The sequence below is a fragment of the Puma concolor genome, chromosome F2 (assembly GCF_028749965.1).
Source record: "Puma concolor isolate L17-30 chromosome F2, mPumCon1.1.hap2, whole genome shotgun sequence".
In the NCBI taxonomy this organism is placed as follows: domain Eukaryota; kingdom Metazoa; phylum Chordata; class Mammalia; order Carnivora; family Felidae; genus Puma; species Puma concolor.
Window position 1 is genome coordinate 68,989,890 of NC_141684.1, and position 26,877 is coordinate 69,016,766.

The following is a 26,877-nucleotide window of genomic DNA, read 5'->3' on the forward strand; positions in this document are numbered from 1 at the left end:
CTTTCCCAATATAGCCAATCTATTGTAGACACTCCTATAGAGCCCAGAGTGCTCATAACCATGGGAGGGGTAGGCACTATCCAATTACTTTCAGAGATTTCAGAGTTTCAGATTGGCAGGCAAGTTGTGAAGTCTTGGCATTGTAACATGTTAACAAGGTCCCCACTGCTTGTCAAATGCATATCGTTATTGTTCTGTGTAGAAGGATGAGACACTTCCTCCTAGTGCTGGTTGAACATCTCCTATACTGAGATACAGGGTTCCTCCACACCGCTGAGACAATGCTGTTGTCATAATCTCAATGTCATCACTCCAGCCGATGGTCCTGCCAAGTGGTATTTCTCCAAAACTCATATGGCTTCTTCTTCTTCTTTTTTTTTAATCTTTCCCTTTTCTCAGGAAAGAGAGTGACGAAAGTTTCTGAAATACAGGCATTACAGTAGAAGTAAAGACCTGGAATCTGAATACTTGGGTCTGGCTCTTAGCTCTATTACTTACAGGATGTGTGAATTTGGGCAAGTCACATACCTAATTTTAGTCTGAGTTTCCTTCTCTATAACATGAGAATAATAATAATGGTAGGTTGATATTCTCACAGAATTGTTTTGAGAAGCAAACGAGATGATACAGTTGCTGAAAGCTGATATGTGCTATATAAATGTGAACCTTATTATCTTATCAGACCTGACTGATCCAAAGACAATAACACCTTTGAAATCTCCCATAAGACTGAGAGAGGCTGAGATACTGTGCTTCTCTTCACCAGATGATTCTTTTGTAGTCAAAGCCTGGGGAACATGGTGCTGAGGCTGTAACTGCAGCAGAGCTCTAAAAAGCAAAACAGATTGGCAATTTAGGCTATACAGAATATATGTTTTAATATATAAGTTTCAAGATGTAAAGGTCATATAGTTGTATGATTTTGTGTAGTAAGTTTGTAGCAGTATAAGTCAATGGATTAGTGATTGGTGAAATATCTTTGTGAACTCCAGTAAACTAACAAATGGTAGTTATCTTTTGTTGTGACAACTGTTAGATATATAGTCAACTTCATAACTGCCCCCCACCTTATCTCCAAACTAATGGTCAGACTTGCTCCCCTAGATAATTCTAAAGAGGTTTAATTTAAACAAACAATCACACCAAAAAACATGCAAACAAATAGGTTTAATCATAACCTTGGTTCTAATCATTGATCCTATAGCTGGTGTTATATTTTTAACTAATATGTAATTTTTAAAAATGTAAATTAATACAGTAAACACAGTATTTACTCTATCATCGAACACACTGGCATGAGTTACATGTGTGATCCTCCCTCCTCCTGCTTCTCTTCTTGGACACAATTACTATCCGAAATCCTGTGTTTATCATTTGCGCTCTTGCCCATTTTAAAATATAATTTTATTTTACATCTGTATCCCTAAATACACACAATTTTTTTTATAAATTTTTTTATAAATTTTTTTTTATAAATTACTTTATAATGATGTATTATGCTTATCCTTCATGTAACTTTGTACTTTCATTTTTCAGTCAATTATGTATTGCTAAGATTCATTTTTGTTGCTTTAACTATAGCTTATTTGTTCTGACTTTTGTATAATATTACATTTTGTGAATCTACTATGGTCTTTTTTCATACATTTTCTTGTGGATAAACATTTGTGTAGTTTCTACTTATCGCTTTTATAGTGAACATTCTTATACATGTCTCTCATGTACATGTGCGAAAGTAGAATTGCTAGGTTTGGGGCCATGTCTTGCTTAATATTACAAGGCAATGTTTAACTGTTCTTCCAAAGTAATTATGTCAATTTGTAATTCCACAAGCAATGTCAATGGCAATGTGCTATACCCTGTCAACAGCTGGTAATGTTAGATTTCTTAGTTTTTGGAATTGCTTGGATGTGAAATGATATGTCGTTATGGTTTTGATGTGTCTTTCCCTAATAACCAGTAAGATTGAACATTTCTTTATTGGCTATATGTGTTTTCTCTTTTGTGAAATGTCTGCTTATGTCTTTTGCCCATTTTCTATCAAGTGTTCCCTTCTTACTGATGTGCAAAATTTCTTTATATATTCTTGATGCTAATCATTTGGTGATTATACAGGTTGCAAATCTCTCAGTTGTCACTGTCTTGTCTCTTTCCTTAAGGTACCTTTGGTTGAACAGACGTTCTTTAACATCTTATGTACAACTCATTTATATGTACTTGGTATTATTTGATGTTGTTGTAATGGTGTACTCTTCTTTTTTCTTGTTTTTAGACTTCGATGCTTTTGGTAGATGCCAGAAAAGCATTTGATAAAGTTCAAAATCCATTACTCTTAAAAACATAGATACTAAAGGATAGCCACAGATCTCCTTGTGATAAAGATCTTCAGTCAGTAGTGACTTCATCCCTAATAGTGAAGCAGCATTTCCCAGAGTATGTTTGAGGAACACAGAAACCTATTTGATATTGTGCAAAAAAGAATTTTGGGGCCAAATAATGTCTAGAAAACAATGCTTTAAGAGACAGTTCCTTAAAAAAATTTTTTTTTTTACATTTATTTATTTTTTTGAGAGACGGAGAGAGACAGCATGAGCAGGGGAGGGGCAGAGAGAGAGGGAGACACAGAATCTGAAGCAGGCTCCAGGCTCCGCGCTGTCAGCACAGAGCCCGATGTGGGCTCAAACCCACGACCCGTGAGATCATGACCTGAGCCGAAGTCGGACGCTTAACCGACTGAGCCACCCAGGTGCCCCAATAGTTCCTTTAAGTCAGTTGTAAGACCAGCACGTCCTCTCATCATTATTACTTTTGAAATTCAAGCCAATGATTAGGCTAGGAATAAAAGTCTGACAGGAGGTCGCAAAATTCATGTTTTGAAATGGATACAATGGTTATCTTAGGTTTTTAAGGTAGACAAACTGAAAAATTATTAGAGATAGTGAAGACAGTATGGTGGCTAATTGCAAAATAATTATACAAATATCATCATTTTCCTATGTACAAGGGTAACCAGTTGCTGTATTTTATGTTAAGAAATGTAGCCAGGGGCTCCTGGGCGGCTCGGTTTGTTAAGTGTCCGACTCTTGATTTCAGCTCAAGTCATGATCTCAGAGGCATGAGATGGAGCCCTGGGTTGAGACACTGCGCTGGGTGTGGAGCCTGTTTAGGATTCTTTCTCTTGCTCTTCCTCTGCCCCTCCCCCATATTCTCTCATAATCAATCAGTCAATCAATCAGTCACAGCGTTGGTTTAAAAAAAAATGTAGCCAGAAGAGGAACACCTCTACCAGCTGTTTGCTTGCATGAAAATGAACCAGTGGCCTTATTTTCTGTGTTAGGAAAAAGAGTGACATCCAGGCAGTCTTTGGCTGCTTCCTTTGTCTTCCTGGAGTCCAGAATCCCAGGAAATTTAAGAACAGTGGTATAGGTGGTGTACTGCAGGACATTTTGGATCTCTCCTGGGGTCATGTAGAAGCTACTTCTTGGGGCTAAGTCTCCCATTTAGTTTTTCAGTTATGAATGTGTGATTTGGATTCAGGAGATCTGGATTCTGATTCTGATTGTATTGCTTATAGGCTATGGGGTTTAAGATGAATTATTTAACCTCTTTGAGGCAGAATTTCCTCTTTTGTGAAGGGGAGATAATGCCATCCTCGTAGGATTCTTCTGAGGTGTTTCTGAGGATGTTTGGAACATATTTGCACACTGTTAAGTTGTTATTACAAAGCCTAGAAGTCCATTATTTTAAGCTTAGCATGAATCACAGATGATGAATGCAACTTCTTGAAAAGAGATGGAACTTTCTACATTCTCTGAGATAGGGACTCCCAGAATTTTCCTTCAGCTTTGCAGCCCCTGCTCTGGAATCCCCAAGACTGTCATGTCGAGTGGGAATGAGGGTGACATCTCACAAGCCCTGGGTGACAAGAGCCTGGTTGTTGCAAGTAAATCATTTGACTCCTGAGTTCTGGAGGCTAGAAGTCTGAGATCAGGGAGCCAGTAGGGTCAAATTCTGGTGAGAACTCTCTTCCTCGCTTGAGAACTGCTGCCTTCTCATAGAGTCCTAGGTGGACGAGAAAGAACAATGTCTTTTAATTTATGTTTTCTGACTGTATATTGCTGGTATATGGAAATGCAGTTGACTTCTATATTTTGATTTTATATCCAGCCATCTTTTTAAACTATCCCATATGTTAAATAATCAATTTGTACATAAGATTTTTGGGGATTTTCATATAGATAATGCTGTCATATAAATAATAAAAATGTGTTATCTCCCTTAAGATTTTTATGCCTTTACTTTCTTGTGGTTTTCTTATTGTGCTGGCTGAGACCTTCAGTACAATATTGTGTAGAAGTGGAGATGGAGGGCATTTTTGTCTCGTTTCTGGCATTAACACACATTCTTTTAACTTTTCCTTTTTTGTTGTTGAGAGAGAGAGAAAGAGAGAGAGCATGAGTGAGAACATGAGAGGGGCAGAGGGAGAGAGAGAGAGAATTTAAAGCAGACTCCACGCCCAGCACAGGCCCTGGAGTGGGAATCGATCTCACTACTGTGAGATCATGACCTGAGCCAAAATCAAGAGTCAGATGCTTAACCAATTGAGCCATCCAGGCACCCCTTTAACTTTCCTTCTTGAGGATGATTACCCATTATTGTAGGTTTTGTAGGTTTTTTATTGATACCCTTATCAGGCTAAAGCTATCCTTTCTGTTTCTACTTTACTCAGATTTTTTGTATTCCTATGTTATCTTGATTTTATCAAATGATAACTTTGCATTAATTGTGAAAATCAAATGTTTTTTTCCCTTTAATCTGTTAATGTGGTGAATTATATTTCTAAATTTTCAGAGATCTAATCATCTTTGGATGGCTGGGATTTACTGAACTTGGTCCTGTTATATTATCATTTTATATACTCTGTTTTAGTTTGCTAATATTTTAGTTAGAGTCTCTACATGTGTTAATGAATGAATGGGCCTATAATTAAAAAAATTCTTTTCCTAGTTTGGAATCAATATTTATTGGTTTTATAAAATTAGTTGGGAAGAATTTTCTCTTTTTCCATTTTCCTGAAAATTTGTATACAGTCGGTATGACATTTTTTTCTTTCAAATGTTGCCAAAATTTGCCCAGCAAACCATTTGGACCTCGCATAGAATTTCTAATTTTATAGTCAACCCTATAGATTTTTTTTTACATTTTTTCCCAATTGTAAATATAGTATATCTTCTTTGTCGAAAATAAAGAAAAGCATTAAAAAAAAAACAATCACTTATAAATTACCCATTAAAAAAAAAAAAAAAGAAAGAACGAACCACCGTCAACATTTTACTGGTGATTGAAATAGAGCAGTTACATCCACCAGCCTCCTGAATGGTCAGTTTCTCAGTAAGGCCTACCTTAAGCACCCCTTTTCTGTTGTACCTCCCAAACTCTGTTTCCTGTTACTCTGTTTTTTTCCTTGTAGTATTTATCATAATCTAACATAGTAAATAATTTATTTATTATGTTTCTTGTTTGTCTTCTTCTAATAGAATGTGTGCTCTCAGAGGTTATAAATCCTTATGCTTTCTGTTTTGTTCGCTGTTAGATTGCTAGCACTCGAGCAGTGCCTTACGCAAGGCAGACGCTCGTAACATTTGCTTAATATATGTAATTTTTGTACAGAATTATTTCTGTATTTTTACATAATGGAGTATCTGCCTTTTGTTTGTTTGTTTTGGTTTAACACTGCTTTAGAAAGATTTTCCTGTATCACTAATACTTCTCCCTCCGATCATGTTCAATGTACTGTACTGCAAATATATATCTTGAATTTCTTTACACATAGTATATCTATATATCAGTATACATATATGATACCTATATATCAGTATATAGATCTATCTCACATCAGAATCTCTCTCTTTGTCTATTTATTTATGTATACTTCTTAGTCCAGGCAAATCACACTGATATATTACAACCATAGATTAAAATGTTATGCACATATTTAAAAGTGGGATGGATATATATATATATATATATATATATATATATATATACATACATACACATATATGACTTGGCTGGACCAAGAGGTGTCTTATGCTATCTAATCTTCTGACTTGCTGAAAAACTAAAAGATACTGAAGAACCTATTTTTAGTGATTGCCTTGTCTCAGTCACATCCGTCTTTTACTAATGGCGGGTTAACTTCCCAAGGTATAATGTGGCACCTCCTGGGGCCCCTCTTATTGCCATTTGCTTCCTGATAGCTGTATGGAATGTGTGGGTATAAATGGAGAGGTACTGATGATGGTCAGGGAAGGGGGAAAACAACACTCCAGCTGCTACAAAAGATGGCGGGCATGCAGTTGAAGTCCATCTGCACCATTATTCACCTTTGCAACCAGGGATGGGCAGTGGGATGAGATAGACACCTTCCTAAGCTCTCTCACAGCGGCCCAGCATGGTTTGGCCTATGTTTGTGCTTTTTAGTCAAGTTTCATTGGCCTCCACATTAATGGTCAGGCCATTGCTCCTAGTTTTCAGAGTTGTTGTAAATTTTATCTGTTTATCGCATCCAAAGTATCTTTCTAAAATGCAAATCAGATTATGTTATTCACTTGATTTAAAAAATTTAAAGACACCCCATTGCTCTCAGGCTAAAAAATATTGGTATTCCTTTATAAGGCCCAAAACTCACTGTACTATTTTTTTCCTTCATGGCTAGTCAGCCTTATTTCCCTCCATACCCCACCACACATCCTATAATCCAACAACAATGAATTTATTTGTTTAAAAAAAAAAGTCTCCTTCATCTCTTGGAACACGCTAACTCCTTTTCCCCTTTCCTTACCATCTTTGCTCTTTCTTGCTCCTTGTTTACCCAAATAGTTTTTACTCAATTTTTGGATTTCCTCTTCTATTGGAATTTCTCCAGGAAGCCTCATACTAGTTTTAGTCTTGGTGACATGTCCTTCCCATTCTACCCCTTTCACAAAATTTGTCTATATTTGTCTCAAGTGGCTTTATTTCCCACTAGAAGATAAGATCCTTAAAGTTAAAGACTTTATATATCTTGCTCTCCATGATATCCTCAAGGTATAGTATAGTGCCTGTCATTTTATAATTGTAGAATAAACACTTGGTGACTAAAAAAATGATATTTTTTTTTCTTTTTTTGTGTCCTCAGAGACTTCAATCATTTGTCGTTTTAAACCAGCAGAAGCATGAATAATGAAGGGAGTGCATAGTGCAGTGGTAGAAGGTTCAGACTCTGAGCCTATGAGCCAGTGTTTGAAAGCTTGCTCTAACATTTACTAGCTCTATGACTTCGGGTGAGTTATTGAACTGCTCTGCCTCAGTTTTCTGCATCTGTTAAGTGGAGATAATATTATTACATATCTCAAAAGGTTGTTATGAGGATTAAATAAGTTAACCTTTGTAAAGCTTTTAGAATTTACATGGCACATAGTAAACATATATATTGAGTATGGTATTTAAATAAACAAATATTTCCCCCAGTAGCCTTTTGAATTGAGAGTTATAAAATATTTAAAGCATATTTTTGACCGACTTTCAGGTCTATTAGTATACCTCAAAGTGTGGCTGCCTAAGCTAACTTCAACACACACACACACACACACACACACACACACATATATAATATATATTGGTATTTTATTGCATTGGCAATAAGGAACGAGTGGCTCATAGCACTATTTTTATTCATTATAATCAGCTGTAATATTTTTGGAACATCCTTATGTTCTTCAAAAACTTACTTCATGAACTAAACCTCTTTAATATCTGCCAGGCACCATAATGTGAAGATAGTGGTTGTGGTCCTTCGATTTTCTTAGTACTTTTCTCACTGCAAAATTATGGCTGTTGCTTTAGATTATATTCCGACATCATGATCTTGGGTGATTCTTAATAGTAACCTAGACAGGTGTAGTATGGGATGATACTGCAGAGTAGTTACGTACAGAGAACTTTGGCAGCAACTTTGCCTGTAATATGAGTTGCCAAAGTGGCTCCCTCTATTAGATGTGCTCATACCCCACCAGTTTCCACTGAGGCATGGGCAGAAGCAGAGAGATCAAGGGCTATTGGCACCATCAGAATGATGGGAAGTTTTTATATTCCGTGCATCCCTCAGTACTAAAGTTCTCTAGAGTCTATGAGGCCCTAGCGCTACTCTGAAACCGTAAGTTTAAACTGGGGCATGTTAGGAGACTCAGGAAGAACAGAGGAAATATTCCATAGAAATATGGAAGTTTGGGATAGTAAACAAAGAATAGGTAAGTTTTAGAATCATGTTGAATGGTAATTGGGAATACTTCAATACATCTTATTTCATTTAATTATCAACCCTGGGGAAGGATGTAAACTGAATATTTAAGCAGTTAAAGAAGTCCTTACATTTGTTCACCAATATGTATTGAATAATTACTACCAGGTCCAGTGGTGAAGTATTCTAGGCTTCATAACAAAGTGTCACTGGTGTGGAGGAGGAGCTTAGTTTCGATTTGTGTTGACTCACTCATGAAGGTGTGGTTTAAGTTGGGTTTGGGGAGAAATCAAATCAAATATAGAATTTAGCTCTAGTGAGGGGAAATGGGAAGTCCAAGGCCTAAAGGGGAAGAGGGTTAGTAGGTTCAGGTGTGATTTGACAGCTCTCTTTACCAAATGAGCTTCTTCATGAAGCAGGAAATAGTGCCTGAGGTGGAGCCTGTTTAGGAGTAAGGCAAGACAGAGTCCATATTATGAAACCTCTTTTAGGCCATCCCGAGTCTTCTAGGGGAATACTTGGGTTTGGGGGAAAAAAACTTGCTGTGCTGGGTTTTACATTTTCCAGTGTTTGTACTGAATACTCAAGAAACCATGTCAGACAGATGACCTTTCCCAAGATGTTCCCAAGATGTATATTCTGTAGATCATCAAAGTATTTAACAGTGGCTAGATGCATGGGTTCTGGTGTCAGACAGCTTTGCTTCTAACACAGACTTCAAGCAAGTTATGCAACTATAAATGGAAATAAAAATAGTACCTGCTATTTTTTAAAATTATTTTTAATAAAAATTTGGTTGTTATGAAGATTAAGTTTCAGTGTTTGGTATGGAGTAAGCAGTCAATATTCATTAGTCATTCTCATTTTTATATAGTATGGTAACAGTGATGTGTTGCTGAAAACGTTTGGGCTTTAGCATGCCCAAGTATGAGGTGACTGCATTTGAACCTTCGTTATGCAACTTTATTGTCGAACTTCCCTTTCTCATCCATAAAGTAGGGGTAAAAATTATGTTGTAGGGCTGTAAGCTAAAAATGAGATAATGCATGTGGCTTATAGCAAACTGTTATTGCTGCTTTTGGTTCAATTTCCAAGATGATAAAGCCAGCTGTGAGCATCCAGTATAGATGGTAGGGACACATTTTCTCCTTTCTGGGATGAGACCTTACTTAGTGTGTGGCACTGATGAGAATAACTCTGATTTATGGCTTTCTGCATTGCAAGGCTCATAATCAGTGGGTTACTCTGAGTAATACAAAGTGGCAGAGAAATTCAACGTATGAAAAGAGCATTTATATAATTTGTTACCTTCTATATCAGCCTCTGGGCTGTAATCTCAGCTCTGAGTCTGTACTGTAGGATGTGGCAGGCCAATATACTTGCCTCGGAAAGATGCTTAGGTATATCTGGAATGGGAGAACTTACTTTTACTATAATTAATTTCTATATTGATTTAACTAGTGGGTAGGTACGAGACATAATCTCTCCTGAGTCTCAAACACTAATCTGGAGACCTGGAACAGGCTTTCAAGAAACTGTCACTATAAGGTGTGAGGTCAGAACTGGATCTGGGATTTCCATTTCAAGGTCATGGAGATAGCCTGGGGGAATTATCTATATGCTCTGAGATAACTCAGAAAATCATTGGCATACCCATTTCAATTTAGTTGACCTTAGTAAAAATGGGAGGTTTTATATCAGTTTAACATCCTTAGAGTTCTCTCTCTTCATCTCCTCTTCTGTTTGGCAAAGGGATTTCCAGCCTATTTTCAGGAAACTTCTACAATAAGTTTATATATTATATATAATATGTAATTTGTTATATGTAGTGTATAGTTAGCCTGAACTAGTACTTATGGGCTTCTTTAAGGATCTGGTATATAGAACCGACAGTGAAAGCTGAAAGATGAAAAAACAGAATCTTTTTGAGGGGCTAAAGAAACTCAATTACATGTCTAGGCATAGGATGAAAAAAGTACATGGGGACGGAGAGAATGAAAACACAGTAAAGGGGTGATGGCAGATGGAACAAATCTCAGAGAAGGAGAGATGGGCAAAGATAGAGGGCACTGGGGTGGAAGAGTAAACATGTTTCTTTGGGATAGGGACTAGGTAAAATGGATGATGAGGTTATGGGGAACCTTCAATTGGATAATGTCCACCTTTTCAGTAAAGTGACAATGTCACCATCCCAGGAATGGAGTCTTGAAATGATTGGAAAGAGCTTAATACAGCTGTAATGTACTATAAGATAGGGAGACAAAAAGTAAAATGACTTCTGAGCAGAGTGGAGGATGTATGGTTGATGCTAGCTATCATAATTTGTAGTGAGTCCAAGCGGCATGATTTTGTGGCTTTCTCTGGTGATGTTAAGTAGCCTCGGGGTATAAACAAAAAACGATGGAATTGAATCATAATACCAGTCTCTCAAGTTAGGAGGACTGTTTTTCCATAGGGAAAGAAGTTTTCCTTCTTTTGCTTAATCTGATGTGATTTTGTTTCCTTCCAACTCCTTAGCATTCTTTTGTTGGGTACTAACCACAATGAAGTGCAACAATTGGTCCCATATTCTTTTGCAAAGAATTTTTAACATAAAATTTTTCATAAAAATAAATTTACTAATCATACTTTTTAATGGCTACCTACTATATGGAACATGCCTATTCACTTTTTATTTTACTCTAGTCTTTTCAGATAGCCTTTCCTGTATATGTTGCTATAATATTGAAATAGGTCATTTAAAATTTTTCTTCATCTCTTAGGAGACTGATTCTGAACAATAGCTATCCCTTGGCAACATTGTATTATACATTGAGTGGTGCTAACCATGTTTTAGAACTTTGGAGTCTATCAAATGATATGTTCAATTCTTGGTATCATGCTTAGCTTTAGCAGGAAAAATCTCTCATTTCTAACAGTGAGATATCTGAAGATCTTAGGTTCATTCATCATCTTTTCCAACTTGTTCCAGCAAGACATGGAATAGAGATTGACCTTTCCAATATTTTGAATTCTATTGGCTTTTCTTCATTACTTTATAAAGGTTCAACATGCTATCTGCTTGGATGCAATGTCATCATTCGTGCTGAACCAATAGCCAGCTGTGAGAGGCAAATTCTTCCATTAAAACATGTGGGCTTAAGGGTATTTAGGGCTTTGAAGCTATTTTGCATGATACTGTAATGGTGGATACATGTCATTATATATTTGTCAAAATTTATGGTATGCACAATAAAAAACATGAACCCTAATTTAAACTATGGATCTTAGTTAATGATAATGTAACAATATTGGCTTATCAGTTGTAACAAATATGCCACACTCATGCAAGATGTTAATAATAGGAGAAAAGTGTGTGTGGAGGTGGGAAGGGTGAGAAGATATACCGGAACTCTGTACTTTCTGCTCAAGTTTCATAAAACTACCCTAAAAAAATAATGCCTATTAATTAAAACATTACGTGGGCTTCCAAAGAGGAGATGAAGATTCACAGCTAAAAGAAACAGTCGACATTTACAAAGAATGCTATGTCAAGCAATAGAAAGGAACAGAATGTGTTAAAAGTTTATAGGTTACAAGTAAAGCATTCTGGTTACCTGGTTGCACACGCATTTCAAACAACATATTTATGCTGACTTAAATATACACATAAAAGTAAATTCCTACATATATATGAACTGCTAGTATCTGCATACTCATAGGCATAAACGAGCATGAGAATTGCAGCACTGGGCCCACGCTACGCTCACCAGTCATGTTTCTAGCAGTAGCATCAGACTATGTTTTGTGGAAAGATGTGGCTGCCTTAATTTTTGAGATCCAAAATTCCTCCAAAGTTTTCTTATTTTACCCTTAACCTGCTGTATAATTATCTACTATCTTATCATAGATCTTCTTGAGCCTGTTTATATTTGATTCTTTTCCAAATAGGTAACAAGTTCTAAACATTTACACTTATTAACAGTTTTATGACTTAAAGCTATCCCTTAAAATTTTCCCAGGGATAATCCATTATTCTAGTGGTCTGGCAAATTAATGTGTTCTCATTTTTCTCTAATCCTCCCTGATTTTAAAAATTTAAAAAGAGATATCTCAGGTAATATTTTTCCCATGATCACACAATTATAAGATATTTTCTTATCTTTTGAAAAGGGAACTTTGACATCCCATGTTCCTCCAAGGAAGAGTATGAGGCTACTTAAATTATGTGAGTTCAGGAATTTTAATAGTTTACTTCCTTTAGTACCTTGCCAATTAATTGGTTGCTGCCTGAGATTTCACTGTGTTAAAAAAGAGACCCAAAATAGACTCACTTGTGCTAAGCCGACATCACCAAACTGAGACTTAATACTTAACCTAATTGTAGTTTCCACCTCTCAATAATATAATCTTAACCAGTCAGATTGGAATTGCCTGGTAAACAGATAGCAAGTTAATCTGCCTGATATCCTCCACTTCACCATTCCCCAAAGGAAGGTGACCTTGTCTGAAACAATCTACTCTTTGCTTCTAACTTCCTTGTCCTACCTTCTGTCTATAAACATCTTCCATTTTGTATAGCTCTTCAGAGCTTCTTTCTGTTTACTGGATTGGATGCTGCCAATTCATGAATTGTTGCATAAAGTCCCCTAGATTTTTAAATTTACTCAGTTAAGGCTTGTTTTTTTTTTTAACAGATTTGATGGCAGTGTCCTGATCTGAAGGAAAACTTCTGATGGCTTTGGGGACAACAAGAAGCAGAGACATGATACCTGTGAACTCTTTGAGTGTTCTGTCTTCCTTGCCATTTCTGAAGGCCATGGGTAAGTTCCTCTTAGTTCTGAGCTCTGCTCTTTTCGAGTTGAGCTCCTGATCTAATGTTCATGTTGGAAACTGTGATAGTTCAGACTGCAATTCCCTATGTGATAGGAAAAGCCCAGCCCTTGGTTCAGTCCCCAGATTCCATGTTGGGAACTGTTGGTGGTTTAGTCCACTGTTTCTCATTAGTTTGGAATCTCAGTCTGTGGTCCCCATTTGTTGGGTCTGTTGTCAGCCCTTTCCATAATCCCAGAGACAACGTTGGGACTGTTGGTGGTACACAAAGGGCCTTCTCTTGGCCAGGCTGCAGTAGCTTTTCTTGGTTACTGTTGTGTGTCAAGGTGCACATGTTTGTTTCCCTTGTTTTGTGTAGATAAAGTTATTGTTAATGGGAATCTTTGAGGCCAAAAGCTGCAAAATTGGTGGATATGGGTCAAGAAGTTAAAAGCTGTTAGAGTGCTCTCCACTTAACTCTGAGATTCCTGTGTCAAGATAAGTTGCTCATGAAACAGGTTAGATTGATACTGGGTCACCTTCCAACCTCAAGAAAATTTCTGTGCAGTGAGGTACACTGTGAGCACCACACAGCCTCTAACTCAGCAGTACATCCCCCTTAGATATTAGTTTAGCTCTGAGATACCCAAAAGGCTTAGCTAAAAAAAAGGATGACATCCTTAAATTCCAAAGAGTTGAGTGTGTCACCTTCCAGCACACCCACTTATTTTATGTCTAAGAACTGTGGTCCCAGAAGCTATAAATAGCTACAAAAATGGCAAAATCTAAATAAAATAAGCTTAGAATTATAATGGCCATTATGGGGAACATTCTAATTAGAAAAGATTGTTCATTTAAGAAGTGTATTTGAAAGGAAGGTTCCTGAATTAAACAGAGAGGATAGGATACCTATTTTAATTTCATGAAAACACAGTTATTTATTTGCATACGTTCAATAAGAATCTGTTCTCCTTGTAACAGGATACAAGTGGAAACTTTGGCTATATAGTACCAAGGCTTTGGTCAGAATATCATGTTTGATAGACATGTATGTAGACTCACCTATGACCAGACAGCTTTAAGGAACTGCTTGGAAAAATTGGCCTTGCTTGTATCTTGTTTATAAGGTTCCCAGTAGCCTTACCAGATGAGTAATGAAGGTCACTTCCTGGCATGCCCAGGAAACTCAGGATATTTGGGGGGACTACCAGAAGAGAGAATTCACCCAAACTATAGGTATTACAGTTAAAATCCAATGATGAGTCCTGGTTTGTCCTCTTGGCCTCTGGGACCTTTAAGAATTCAATCGGAGATTCCTTATGAAGAGTTCTAGCAAAATAGTCTATAAAAAGAGCTCATATGGTCAATCACAATTTTGGCTGCACTTATGTAAATAATTAGGCCAAGTTTAATTCAAAGAATTTAGTTTTAGTGTAATTATCTTGGTTAAAAAAATGGGGGTGATTATAGAGAGAAAAACTATATTGGCACTTTTGTAGACATTAGGTTCTAGTCCTGTTGATTGTTTTTGAGGGGTTTTTATAGACCTATAAAGTAGGATGGATCCTGAATTCTTCTTGTTTTCTCAAGTGTCTGGCTACGTCTCTCCAAACTTTTAGAATTTTCTCCCATCCTTCTGTTTTGGAATCATTAAGAACACGGACTGCCCCCAAATCTCCTTGAAAGGGACTATACTGGGTCCTCCTCACTACCCACATAGCCCACAGACTTCAGAGCCTTGAATGTTGGGACCACATCTACCAATTAAAAAGGGAGTGCCGTCATAGGCTTCAAAATCAAACTGACAAAGAAGAGATGTAGCTGACATCGACGTAGACTGCTTCCTCCCTGGATGTCATATCAAGAACATTTTTCTTTTCATTCTTCCTTCTCTTTCTGACCAATCATTTTCCTAATTCTTACACTGTGGAAGTCTTTATGCCTCTTTTGTCCATTTTTGCCTCTCTCTGGCCTAGATAAATAATGATATCTCAGGCCATTGCCAAGGGGATAACCTTTCGGACTGCTGGATTTGTCATCAAAAACTGACCTGTCGGCAATGCTAGAATCTGTTAACAGTGCCGCCTTTAGCAGGAATGGTTTGTGCCACAATAGAATATATGTTTGTCGTGGTGGTTATCATTCTCCTTGGGGCTATGAATGCCTAGTTGGCTGCTGTAAAACTAGACAATGCCTCTTAGGTTATCTAACTTTGTGCCTGTTTGAAAACAAACTGAGATGCCTCAGTGGTCAACTCCCTTGGATTTATATCACTGAGTTAGAAAGGTCATACAAGGAGATATTTATAATTCAGAATTTACTTCCTTTGGCAAGTCCCTACTTCCCTGTTTGGGGATGAGTACAAATGAGGCTATGATCAGGAATTTCTCCTTAACTCTAGAAAATATGGAAGAATCCTTTACGAAAGTGATAGCTGCCCCAAAAGATTCGTAGGCTTTCTGGCCAAGGTCCGTCTTGATAATAGGACAGCCCTTGATTATCTTTTAGTTGAACAAGGAGGTGTCTATGCTGTGACCAACACCATTTATTGCACCTGAATTAACATTTCTGGAGAAGTGTAAACTCAGCTACATGAGATCGTTGAACAAGCCAAGTGGCTTAAGGAAGTGACTCCTTCAATGCAGTCTTTCTTTGACTGATTTGATTTTGATTGGTTTGGATCTTGGGGACCATGGCTCTGAAGTACACTCCAGACATTGGGAATTACCCTGCTTATAATAATCATGGTAATCTCTCCAATGCACTGTATTTTCTCAAAAGCTTTAAATGCATGTTTGTGGCCACTGACCACCATGCAAATGATCCTGTTAGAACTGGAACATCAAAAAAGGAATGTAGAGAATGACTGACTAAAAAAAAAAAAAAAAAAAAAGTGAACTTGAACTTTTGACCTGTGAATAACACAGAGATTCAACAACCAACAAATTTTATCTGTGAATACCACACAGAGGGTCAAACAAAAAGTTTGAGAACTTCAGAGCAGTATCTGGGAATGATGCTCATGTCTTAAATTTTGATCACATCTCTTGGTTAACTGAGTCTGATCAACAAGGGGATATTGTTAAAAAAGAGACAACAGCCGCAAAATGGAGTTACTTGCGCTAAGCCTGCATCACCAAAAGGAGACTTAATACCTAACCTAATTGCAATTTCAGTCTCTCTGGGAATGTAATTTTAACCAGTCAGACTGAAATTTCCTGGTCAGCCCTAGTGAGGTAATCTGCCTGATAGGCTCCTGCTGTCCCCCAAAGGAAGGTGACCTTGCCCCAAACAATCCACTTTTGTTACTAATTGTCTTGTTGCCTCCTTCTGCTGATAAAAGTCTTCCATTTTGTATAGTTCTTCAAAGCTTCTAATTACTAGACAGATTCATGGATTGTTGAATAAAGCCAATAAAGTGTTTAAATTTACTCAATTGAACTATATTTTCTTAAACACTGTTAAATACTTCCTCCTTTGACATGATTGTTTGACTACTGTTTACATTTTACTACACAGGGAGGTACATACAGAATGAAGAGAGTGAGAATAGAGAAAATAAGTGTCCTCAAACTTTGCATCTGTGCTTAGAAAAGTGAGAAATTTGTCAACGGTTTCCATCAGTGGATAATCAAGGGCATGAGATAGTGGTCTATTCCATGGGACACCAGAAATGTTGGCTTTAACAGCATGTTAGGCCAGTACTCAGCAGTTAGGCTACAGTGACTCCAGATACCCTTGTTGGTTTGTAAGTGGTTGCTTGGTGTAGGAACTGACTTGGAAATGACTGAAGTTGGAATATTTCCTCTTCAATGATAATGATTCTGGAAAGTAGTCTATTATAATGCAAAGAGCATGGGCAGGAGCTAGGTCTAAATCAAATTCCAAACCTGCCAATAAGATATGTGTGACTTTAAGCACATTTCTTATCTTCTCTTTTGCTTCCACCTATTCCTCTGGAAAATGGAGAAATAAACTCATAGGATTGCTTCCATTAATGAGGCAATAAAACTAAAATACAAGTTTGGTGTCTGGAACATTGTTGGCACCTAATACTGGGTAACTGTTACTGTGGCCTGAAATGAAGTTTATCTTCCACTTCCTGGTACTTTCAGGATCTGATACTTTAGCCTCACTGTTAGGAAAAGCTGAGTGTCCTCAATTAACAGAGGCTTCCCTATATACTTCTTCTGTCGTATCATTTGCAGTCTTGGAATAATAAAACTAGAAAGAGCTTGGAGAGAACCTATTTCCAAAGCTTTATAATGCACACTAAAAAATCTGACACCAAGGGGTTTGATATGACCAGCTGAGGAACCTACTTGGTACTGATCCCTTCCACATAGTAAGACTAAGCATGACCTTACTTTACTTTAACGGAGAAATAGCATGACAATGTAGCAAACATAAAAGGTACAGTTTTTTTTTGTTTTGTTTTTCTTTTTTTAATATCACCCTTACAAGAATAAAATTTTCTTTATTGGGATGCCTGGGTGGCTCAGTCAGTTAAGCATCTGACTCTTGGTTTTGGATCAGGTCATGATCTCAAGCTTTGTGAGTTCAAGCCCTGCATCTGGCTGTACATTGAGAATGTGGAGTCTGCTTGGGATTCTTTCTCTGTCCCTCCCCTGCTTGCACTCTCCTCTCTCTCAAAATAAATAAATAAACCTTAAAAAAATAAAAATAAATGTGAAGTTCAGGTAAACAATTTTTTTAAAAAATTGTCTAATTCTTGTCCCTATAGAATAAATTACACAGAATTGTAATCATTTAGGTATTATTTTGAATGTTGCTTTTTATAGTTAATCACATGCCTATCATTTTTTTCAGTATTGTTATATCATTTTTAAAATTATACTTTTTAATGGCTGTATAATATTTAACTCGATGGAAGTATTATCTGAAAACATTTGCTGACAATTGAAAATTTTCTGTTGCTACCTATACAGCAATGGATATCAAGGCAAACAGTCTTTTCTTTATCATTCCATTAGATACATACTGAAATTTCACATTCTTAGGTCAAAGAGTAAGGAAATTTAATGGATCTTAATATGTATTGCCAAATAACTACCAAAAATATTATGCTAATTTATAATAGCACCAACAATGTACATTAGATTCGCTGTAGCCACACCAATAATGAGTACTGTTTTTAAAATATTTGCTAATTTAATAGGTGTGAAAGGGTACCTCATCATTTTAATGTAAATTTATTCAATAATTAGTGTGGCTGAACATTTTTTCTATGTGTTTACTTACATGTTAGGTTTTTTCTTGTGTCCATTGACTCTTCCTAGAAATTGTTTATCTATTAAGATTAAAACCGTTACTTTCTAAGAAGTGTTTCCTTCAATGGTTTAATTTATTTTTAACTTTCTATTTTAAAAGGAAATTCACATTTCTGATAAAGAATTCACTGTAAAGTTCCAAGACTATCATAATCATCTGTCACTGTTGTCAAATCAACTTACATAAAAAGAAATACTAGAAAATCCCTTTATGTGTCAAAAGTATGCATATGCACTATATTTATTTCAGGTCCTAAGTATGTGATATGCAAAGAGTCAAGTGAGGTAAAACTACTTTACAGTTGATATTTGTAGTCCTTAGCATTCTGTCGTCATATTATGAAAGACAATAATACGAGAAACTTTCATAGATTTTATAGAAGAAAGAGCCTTTCATAGATTTTATAAAGCACTTAAGAAGTGATTTTTAAAGTGGCTATTCAAGGAATAGAAAGGCTATTATGTGTATGCTTATTTATATTCAAGGGGCAAGATATTACTTATAAAACAGTATTGTTAAAATTTTTTAAAGAGTGAAGATTGATCTCTCCTCTCTTAGTTGCACTCCCAACTTTCTAAGTTTACTGTCTAGATGAATTCTTTTTACTCTGATGTTGGAGAGTTGAGAAATAGTAGATTTTTAAAAAGTAGTAGTAGACCCAACATACCAACATATGACAAGATTCTATCTACCTTGGGCTTCTGAAGTGCCTTTAGAAACATAAGATTAAAAACAAAATCACCGGCTTGTAAGGCACTATTACTGACCATCTGGTCCAATTTATGTGTCTTTTCTACTACATCTGCTAAAAGTAGTATTTGAAACTATGCTTGAACATTACAGTGAAAGGGAATGTCCTCTTTCAGAGGCATCCAAATCCTAGGACAACTCTGAATGTTAGAAAATTCTTTTCTGTATAGAGTTAAAAGCTGTTTTGGTTTGTTTGTTAGTTTTTTGTTGTTGCTGTTGTTGGTATCACTTAGTCATTAGTCTTGGTTTTACTCTAGAGATTTGTGGAACAAGTTCAGTCTCTCTTCCACATGACAGGCCTTCAAATATTTGAAACCAGCTCATGAACAAAAAACTACAATGCAAAGCACAGAAGAAATTCCATAATTGTGGTATAGAGATTTATTGATTGAGGTGCTTCAAAGTGTGTAGAGATCAAATCAGTTTAGGGAATTCAAGAGTATGTGACAATTAAGATAGACTGAAGTGAGTGGTGGATTTTCCAAGGAGAGTGGACTGAAAAAGTGGAAACATGGAGTAAAGCAAGAATATGTCCCAGAAACAGTTCAGTTTGGCTGATGCATAGAAGTGTGAACTCTGAGAAGGAAACTGGGAAAAAGCATTATGAAAAGGCTTGCGCACAAGCAATTATTAAAGGTTTTAGAAGTAGGGTCTGAGCTCTGGGAATCAATTGACCGTAGAACTAACAGGATTGATGGAAATGCAGAAAAATAGGATCAAGGACTATTCTCTTACAAAAGTGTAGTGAGCAGGCTATGAAGGCCTGAATGTGTGACAGAAGTTGGAATGGGGAGGAGATGGATATGGAGTACAACGTATAGAACTTTGAAACAAATTTGAAACTAATTTAGTAGGTTGAGGAGAGGAGGAAAGAAAACAAGGGAAAGCAAGAAAGAAAAGATGACCCTAGTGTTTCACGTTTCAGCTCTAGAAGAATGGCCGTGCTAGAAACAAAGGTTGCAAAAAAGAGTAGTTTGCTGAGATTGGAGAAAGACAATGAGTTGCTTCGCAACAAGTAACCAAGAGTATGTGTGGAATATATGATCAGCGGGCATTTGAAAATGCAACTATGAACCTCTATTTGACTCTGTAAAAGGGCCCCAGTCAGACCCCTGGCTGTCCCCAGGTCCAGCAGACACTGCCAATCAAGCAGGCAAGAGTGGGAGCAGAGAAGGAACCATGTGATATGGAAGAGTGGGGAAAAGTCCCATAAGTGTTGTGCAGAGTCCACTGGTGTGGAAAGGGCTGAGAAGTGAGCAGTGAACAATCAAAATATCATGTTGGTGAGGATTTAACTCTATGTAGGTCTACAAAGTCAGAGAGAATTGAGCACATTTAGTCAGGCAGGAACACAGACTGTGCTTGCTTATCTGTGAGAGAAGGATAACACTGTGCCTGCCTTCGTGGATTGTTGTGTCAATAAAAGGAAAATGTACGTAAGAAGCATCACACTGCCTAGAAGAGGTAAGCAAGCCATAAATACTTATTAATACTGTATGATATTATCAGATGACAGATAAACTCATTGTTCCTTATACTATGTAAACATTCAAAACTATCTTCCAAAATAGCTCATCACTTTCCTTGTTAAAATTGTAACCTTCCCAAATCATAATATTGTATAAGACAAAGAACATTTGACCAGGGATAAAGCCTCAGATTCCTAGTGTCAGCTGCTTGTAACCAACTTTGTGATCTTACTCAAGTTCTCTCTCTCTTTTTTAAGTTTATTTATTTATCTTGAGTGAGAGAGCATGAGTGAGGGAAGGGCAGAGAGCGAGGGAGAGAGAGGGGGAGACAGAGAAGGAGAGAGAGAGAGAATCCCAAGCAGTCTTCATACTGTCAGTGCAGAGCCCCATGCAGGGCTCGAAACCACGAACTGTGAGATCATGTCCTGAGCCAAAGTCAAGAGTCAGATGCTTAACAGCTAGCCACCCAGGCACAGTTCTTTTTTTTTTTTTTTTAAGTTTATTTATTTATTTTGAGAGAGAGAGAGAGAGAGAGAGAGAGAGAGAGAGAGAGAGAGAGAGTGAGAGAATTCCAAGCAGGCTCCTGTACTGCCAGAGCCCACTTGGGGCTCAAACTCAGGAGCCCTGAGATCCTGACCTGAGCCAAAACCAAGAGCCGGCTGCTTAACCGACTGAGGCTGCTTAACCTTACTAAAGTTCTTTATCCCCTCTTGATATCTTCATCTTTCTATGAAAGGGGTAGGGCTTCTTGATCTCTAGAATATCTTTTATCTGTGAATGCAGATTCTGAGGTGTGGGTTTGCAAGACTGAATTTCTTACAGCACCACTTTGTGTTCCAGAAGCAAGAGGAAGCTGGAGTTTGGGTTTTCCATGTTTAGACACCTGCTGCCCCGGAGGGAAAAAGCGGGTTGGATACATGTTTGGCCCTATTAAGGATCTTCCTTTCTCGCTCAGCACTCCCCTCCCCTCCCCTGTCACCACTGGCCACCACCTTGAGAGGATCACAACCAGTTTCATTGTGGACTTCAATCCTGTTTACATAGGTCACTCTAGGAAAATCCAGACTCTGAGGTCATCTGATCCCACAGATCTCATCCCTCATGGGATCACGTCTCTCACTTCTCTATTTCTCTGTGCATCCTCTTTTCTGACTATATCTGTCACCCACCCCCAGTTCCTGAACGCTTTTCAGTGGAACTCACAGTCCATTTGAGCAACCTCTTTCCTTCACCCTCTTGCTTTGTTTGGCCCTGGCTTCTCCCTCAGACACTGCTTCTTCATGAGCCCTCTCAAGTTCTGGTTATTTTTCTCCTATAACCTCTTACCACGAGGCATGGAGGTAAGGAGAGCATTCTCCTTACTGCTCAATGCCACTTCCAGCCCATTCTCCCTCTCTCCTACTCCTACTAGCTTCACATCCCATGTCACCAAACCATCCACCAGTCCTTGCCACTGTCTTCAGCAAACTCTAAAGTCATCTTTCCTCATTCATTGAAGTGCTTAGCTCCAGGTTCACTGACACTATTCCCAACACTATTTCATAATTCTTGGTGATGTTAATAACCCTGTAATGATCCCTCTAATATCCTGGGTTTTGTTTGGTTTTGTTTTTTAGCTCCTTAAGCTTCTTCTCTCCAAGGATTTTGTCCTCCAGCCCATCTCAGTCACTAGCTCACATGGTTATATTCTATACCTTGTATTTGCCAACACCTGGCACCTGTCTATAATCTCAGTTTCAGGAATTCTAATCTGTAAGTCTCAGCTCTAATTTTTAGCTTTCTCCCTCACATACCCAACTCCAACAATTTATTGGTTTTATGGGAACCTATATCATATGATCCTTCTACCCTTTTTTCACAGCTCCCTCCCCTCAGGATCTCACTTTCTTTCTTACCCATGATAATTTCTCATAATAATCATTATCATCAGTCCCTTGGGCATTCCCTAAACTCCTTTGCTACCGTCTCACTTTGTGTGCTTGCCTGACAAAAGCTCAAATCTAGTCACATCCAAATATCTACCTATCCCATGCTTGTATCCGCAAAACTGAATGGGCCAAAGAAAAATGCACAATTAGTGCACTCTAACATCAAATGTGATCCTAGTCCTAATTTTATTTCCTTCCCTCTATCCTCATGTTTCCAAGACATCCTTTTGTATTCTCACTCTTAGTAGTGACTACTCCAATACACTGAGGAAATAGTGGCATATGGAAGAGAATATCCATATTCCTACTACCCATCTTCCCACCTACCCACACTTGTCCTCCATATACTCAGCCTTCTAGCTTATTGCTGAAAATGAGCTATTTGTGCTCCAGTTTATAGCCAGTTTATAGCCAAGCCCTCCACCTGTGTACCAGATTTCATCCACTCTTCCTGACTCAGGTTTTTGCTCAAAAGTTACTATCAGTGAGTCCTTCACTGACAACCTTCTTTAAAATTTCACTCCACTTTATATTATTTAGTCTCTTCCCAAGATTCACTAATTTCTTCATTTTGCTTGCCAGCATCTCACATAGTATATATTGTGATTATGTATTATGGGTATCACCTTACCACCCCTTGGTAATGGAAGCCCCATGGGCTCAGGGGATCTTGTCTGTTTTATTCACTGATGTATCTCCGGTGTCTAGAAGAGTTCCTAGAACACAGTAAAAATTGTTGTATGGAAGAATGAAGAATGAGTTCTGTTTTGGGCAGTAAGTCAGATGTGGCCATGGGTAAACATGTGGACATTTTCAATAGGAAATTATAATGACACTTTAGGGTAACTATGTAGTTTATTTAACACAAAGTTGAAGTCACAAGAATGAATAAGGATGCGAAGAAAACAGATTAGAGAGAGGACACCCATTTGGTGAGATGTTTACATTGAATTATGAAAACACCTGTGTCTAAAATAATAGCCCTGCTCCCATTATGATACTGTATTCAACAGGCTGTGGATATTTTTTTATTAAACCCTATTAGTATATAAATATAATTCTCTAAGCCCAGAAGTATGCTGATCACTTTTGACACTGAAAAACAGAAAGTTATAGCCAATTTAGGTAGCAAAGGTAAAAACAAGTTAATAGCAAGCTCCACAGAGCCAGTCAGTCTCAAATCCTGCAAGGTCATTTTTGGTGAGACTTTTTACCGTGAAATGGCCTTTTGAACCTTGACCTCCTTAAGGTTAGCATGTTATTGCATTAAGTTCTATAAAATGAAACATATTTAATTACCAACGTATTTTAATGTGTACATAATGCATTATATTGCAATGCACATATGTGTTTGTCCATATTTTAAATAAATTTCAATTAGATTTTATCTCAGAGCCACTGAACCTTTGTATTTGAGCACAAGGCACCATATATTCAACTAGTGGTTTTTATTTCAGTTGGTGGTACTGACCTGATAGTTTTAATGACTTTTTAATGAAAGGTTTTCATCAAAGCAGTGTATTTTGTTTTTTAATGCTGTGCTTCCTTGAAAATTCCTCTTTAAAAGTATTCTTGCAGGTAGCATAATTCTGACTTGGCCCCCTTGCATATTGTCTAGGGATTGGTGTGGTGATGGTAACATTATATATCAATGTAAACGAATCCGATCCTGAGTCAATCTGCCATGATGGGCCCCAAATCAGCCTGTCTTTACTGGTCTACCTCCACAATCTCAGAGGAGGCAAAGATTTTGGGTGAGAAGCATAATTTTCTAGTTTTTTGGTTCTAGTTACTCTCAAAAGTAACTAAATTGATTTGGAAAAGTTTCATGAGAGAACAATGTCTGGCTAACTGCTCTTATCTTGACTCTTTTATTGTTTTGATTCAGTTTAAGCCATCACCTTCTCTTAGGGTGAGGGAGAAAGTCCTCAGTGTTCTTGAAGCCCTGTGATGGCTCCTGTGAACATTTTAGGACATAACCATATTGTAGGTTCTAGATATTAACATCTCGTGCTCTAAAAAATAAAGTAAAACAATATTTTTGTTTTCTAAAATCCAATATAGATATTTGCTTGTGTTTTGGAGATAAATATCAATTTTTAGATTTTGAAGAGGAAAATGAATTACTAATGATAATATATAAAGTAACACAATATTTTCGTTTTCTAAAATCCACTATAGATTTTTAGATATAGATTTTTAGATATAGATAGATATTTAGATATAGATATAGATTTCTAGATTTTGAAGAGGAAAACGAATTACTAATGATAAAATATAAAGTAAAACAATATTTTCGTTTTCTAAAATCCAATATAGATATTTGCTCGTGTTTTGGAGATAAATATCAATTTTTAGATTTTGAAGAGGAAAACTAATTACTAATGATAAAATATAAAGTCTTTTGGGGAACCTCAGTTGGTTAGGCGCCCGACTTCACCTCAGGTCATGATCTTGGTTTCGTGGTTCGTGGGTTTGAGCCCTGCATTGGGCTCTGTGCTGACAGCTCAGAGCCTGGAGCCTGCTTCAGATTCTGTGTCTCCCTCTCTCTTTGCCTCTCCCCTGTTCACTCTCTCTCTCTCTCTCAAAAATAAACATTAAAAAAATTAAAAAAAATAAACTCTCTAATGTAGTTCATGATTTTTATCTTTTTCTTAACAAAACAGTAGAAATTCACATTGTACAGCAGAAGATACTGGAATATAAAGAGATGTAAGTTTTACAAACCATAGAAGCCATAGATTCTCGGAAACTTATCCTAATAAGTAAAGCAGAACTTTATTCAGTATTAATCAAAACTTGTTTGCTTTTTGATGTTTAAGAATTAAAATATCAGTTAGCTGATGCCTTTGAATACATTTTGAAACTCAGTGGTATTGGTACTCTGATATTTTGAGTTGGTACCACAATTTCAACTAAGTTAAATGGATTTTCATTTCACGTAATGTTTTTCAAACTTTAATATGCACATAAATCACTTGGGGATCTTGTCAAATTAAAGATTCTGATCTGTAGTTCTGTGGTGTGGCCTGAGATTCTAATAGACTACCCAGTGAGAAAAATGCATGGATCATACTTTGAGTAGTAAGGATTTAGGGGACAATTAGGGTAATCTTATTTAGGTTATTCATTTTTACTATTGTTTTATTAAATTAAATTGTTTCATTATTTAATAGCTAATGCTATTTGTGAGTGCTATATGCTTTGTGAAAAATAATTTAAATAGTTTATGGCCACAAAATTATTGTCGTCTACAATGCCTCATTATTAAATATAATTTTTCAGCTACATAACTTGCATCTTTTTTTTACATTAGTTACAACACAAGGTAATAAGTAATCTAAAGTAAGATTGTCATCTTTATGAGTTTATTTCATCAATGTTTCAGAGAAAAACAAGTTTAATTTCTTCGGTTAAAAAAAAAGTAGCATCGTTACTTTGGTTGAGACTGTCAAAACCTGGTATAACACTTGAGTGGGTAGGTCTATTAAGTTTTTGCATGTTGAATCTCTTTGGTGGGATATCAGTGGGAAATGATTAATTAAGGAAAATTAAAAGGAATCAAAATTGAAGATAAAGATATGCAGAGTTGAATTTGGAAGTGCTGTAGTTGAGCAGAAATATTACTTCTTGACATTATTTTTCTGATACAAAGTTAAAGACTATTTTTAGTTAGGCAAATGTCACAGTATTGTTTGTATCATGCTTAAGAGCCCTGTTTAATCTTGGTGGCACACTTACTACATAAGATTTTGTTTTCCTATGCAGAATACACTAACAACCCAAAGTAGAGGTTTCTTAGGGGATTCCACAGTAAATTGCAAACCAGTGATACAAGTTGACTTGGAGAAAAGCCTGATGTTGTAAATACTTGGATTTGAGAAGGAAAAACTTGAGCTTATTTTATAGAAACTCATATCTATAGATGTACTGTAAAGCGCTATAGGTCCTCAAATTTATCAAATCCACATAACTTTTCTTCTCTTGGGATTGATTTTGGCCTGATGGAAGATATATTGTGCTAAAGGCATTGGTGATTAGAGCAAGAAGGCAGAAAATGTTATGGAAGAAGAATACACCTGCTGGGAGCAGGAATGAAAAGCACTGAAAGGAATAAGGATAGATATGGTCAACAAGGAAAGCAGTGTGATGTGGACAATGTCAGTGTCAACAGGATATACACCACACAAATCAGCTGTTTTGTAAAGTTAATTATAATTGCATAATAGCTTTACAATATGATCATCAACCAGTTGCAGTATCTTACAGGATGTGAGGAAAAACATGATGGTTACGGTAGGAACAGAGTCAATTCAAAAACCGAATGTATGGTGATTATATTCATAAACTCAGATGTAACATCTGT

The 26,877-nt window shown here is 36.8% G+C and overlaps 1 protein-coding gene across 1 annotated transcript in view; it reads left to right on the top strand.

Annotated features, from left to right (window-relative positions):
- LOC147572084 (uncharacterized) overlaps positions 1-26,877 on the top strand; it is a 526,072-nt gene that overhangs the window by 23,676 nt on the left and 475,519 nt on the right. The window contains exon 5 of the mRNA XM_086695169.1: positions 12,958-13,083. Coding sequence (XP_086551295.1) covers positions 12,958-12,982 — 25 coding nt within the window. The 3' untranslated portion in view covers positions 12,983-13,083. The remainder of the gene's footprint in view (positions 1-12,957; positions 13,084-26,877) is intronic.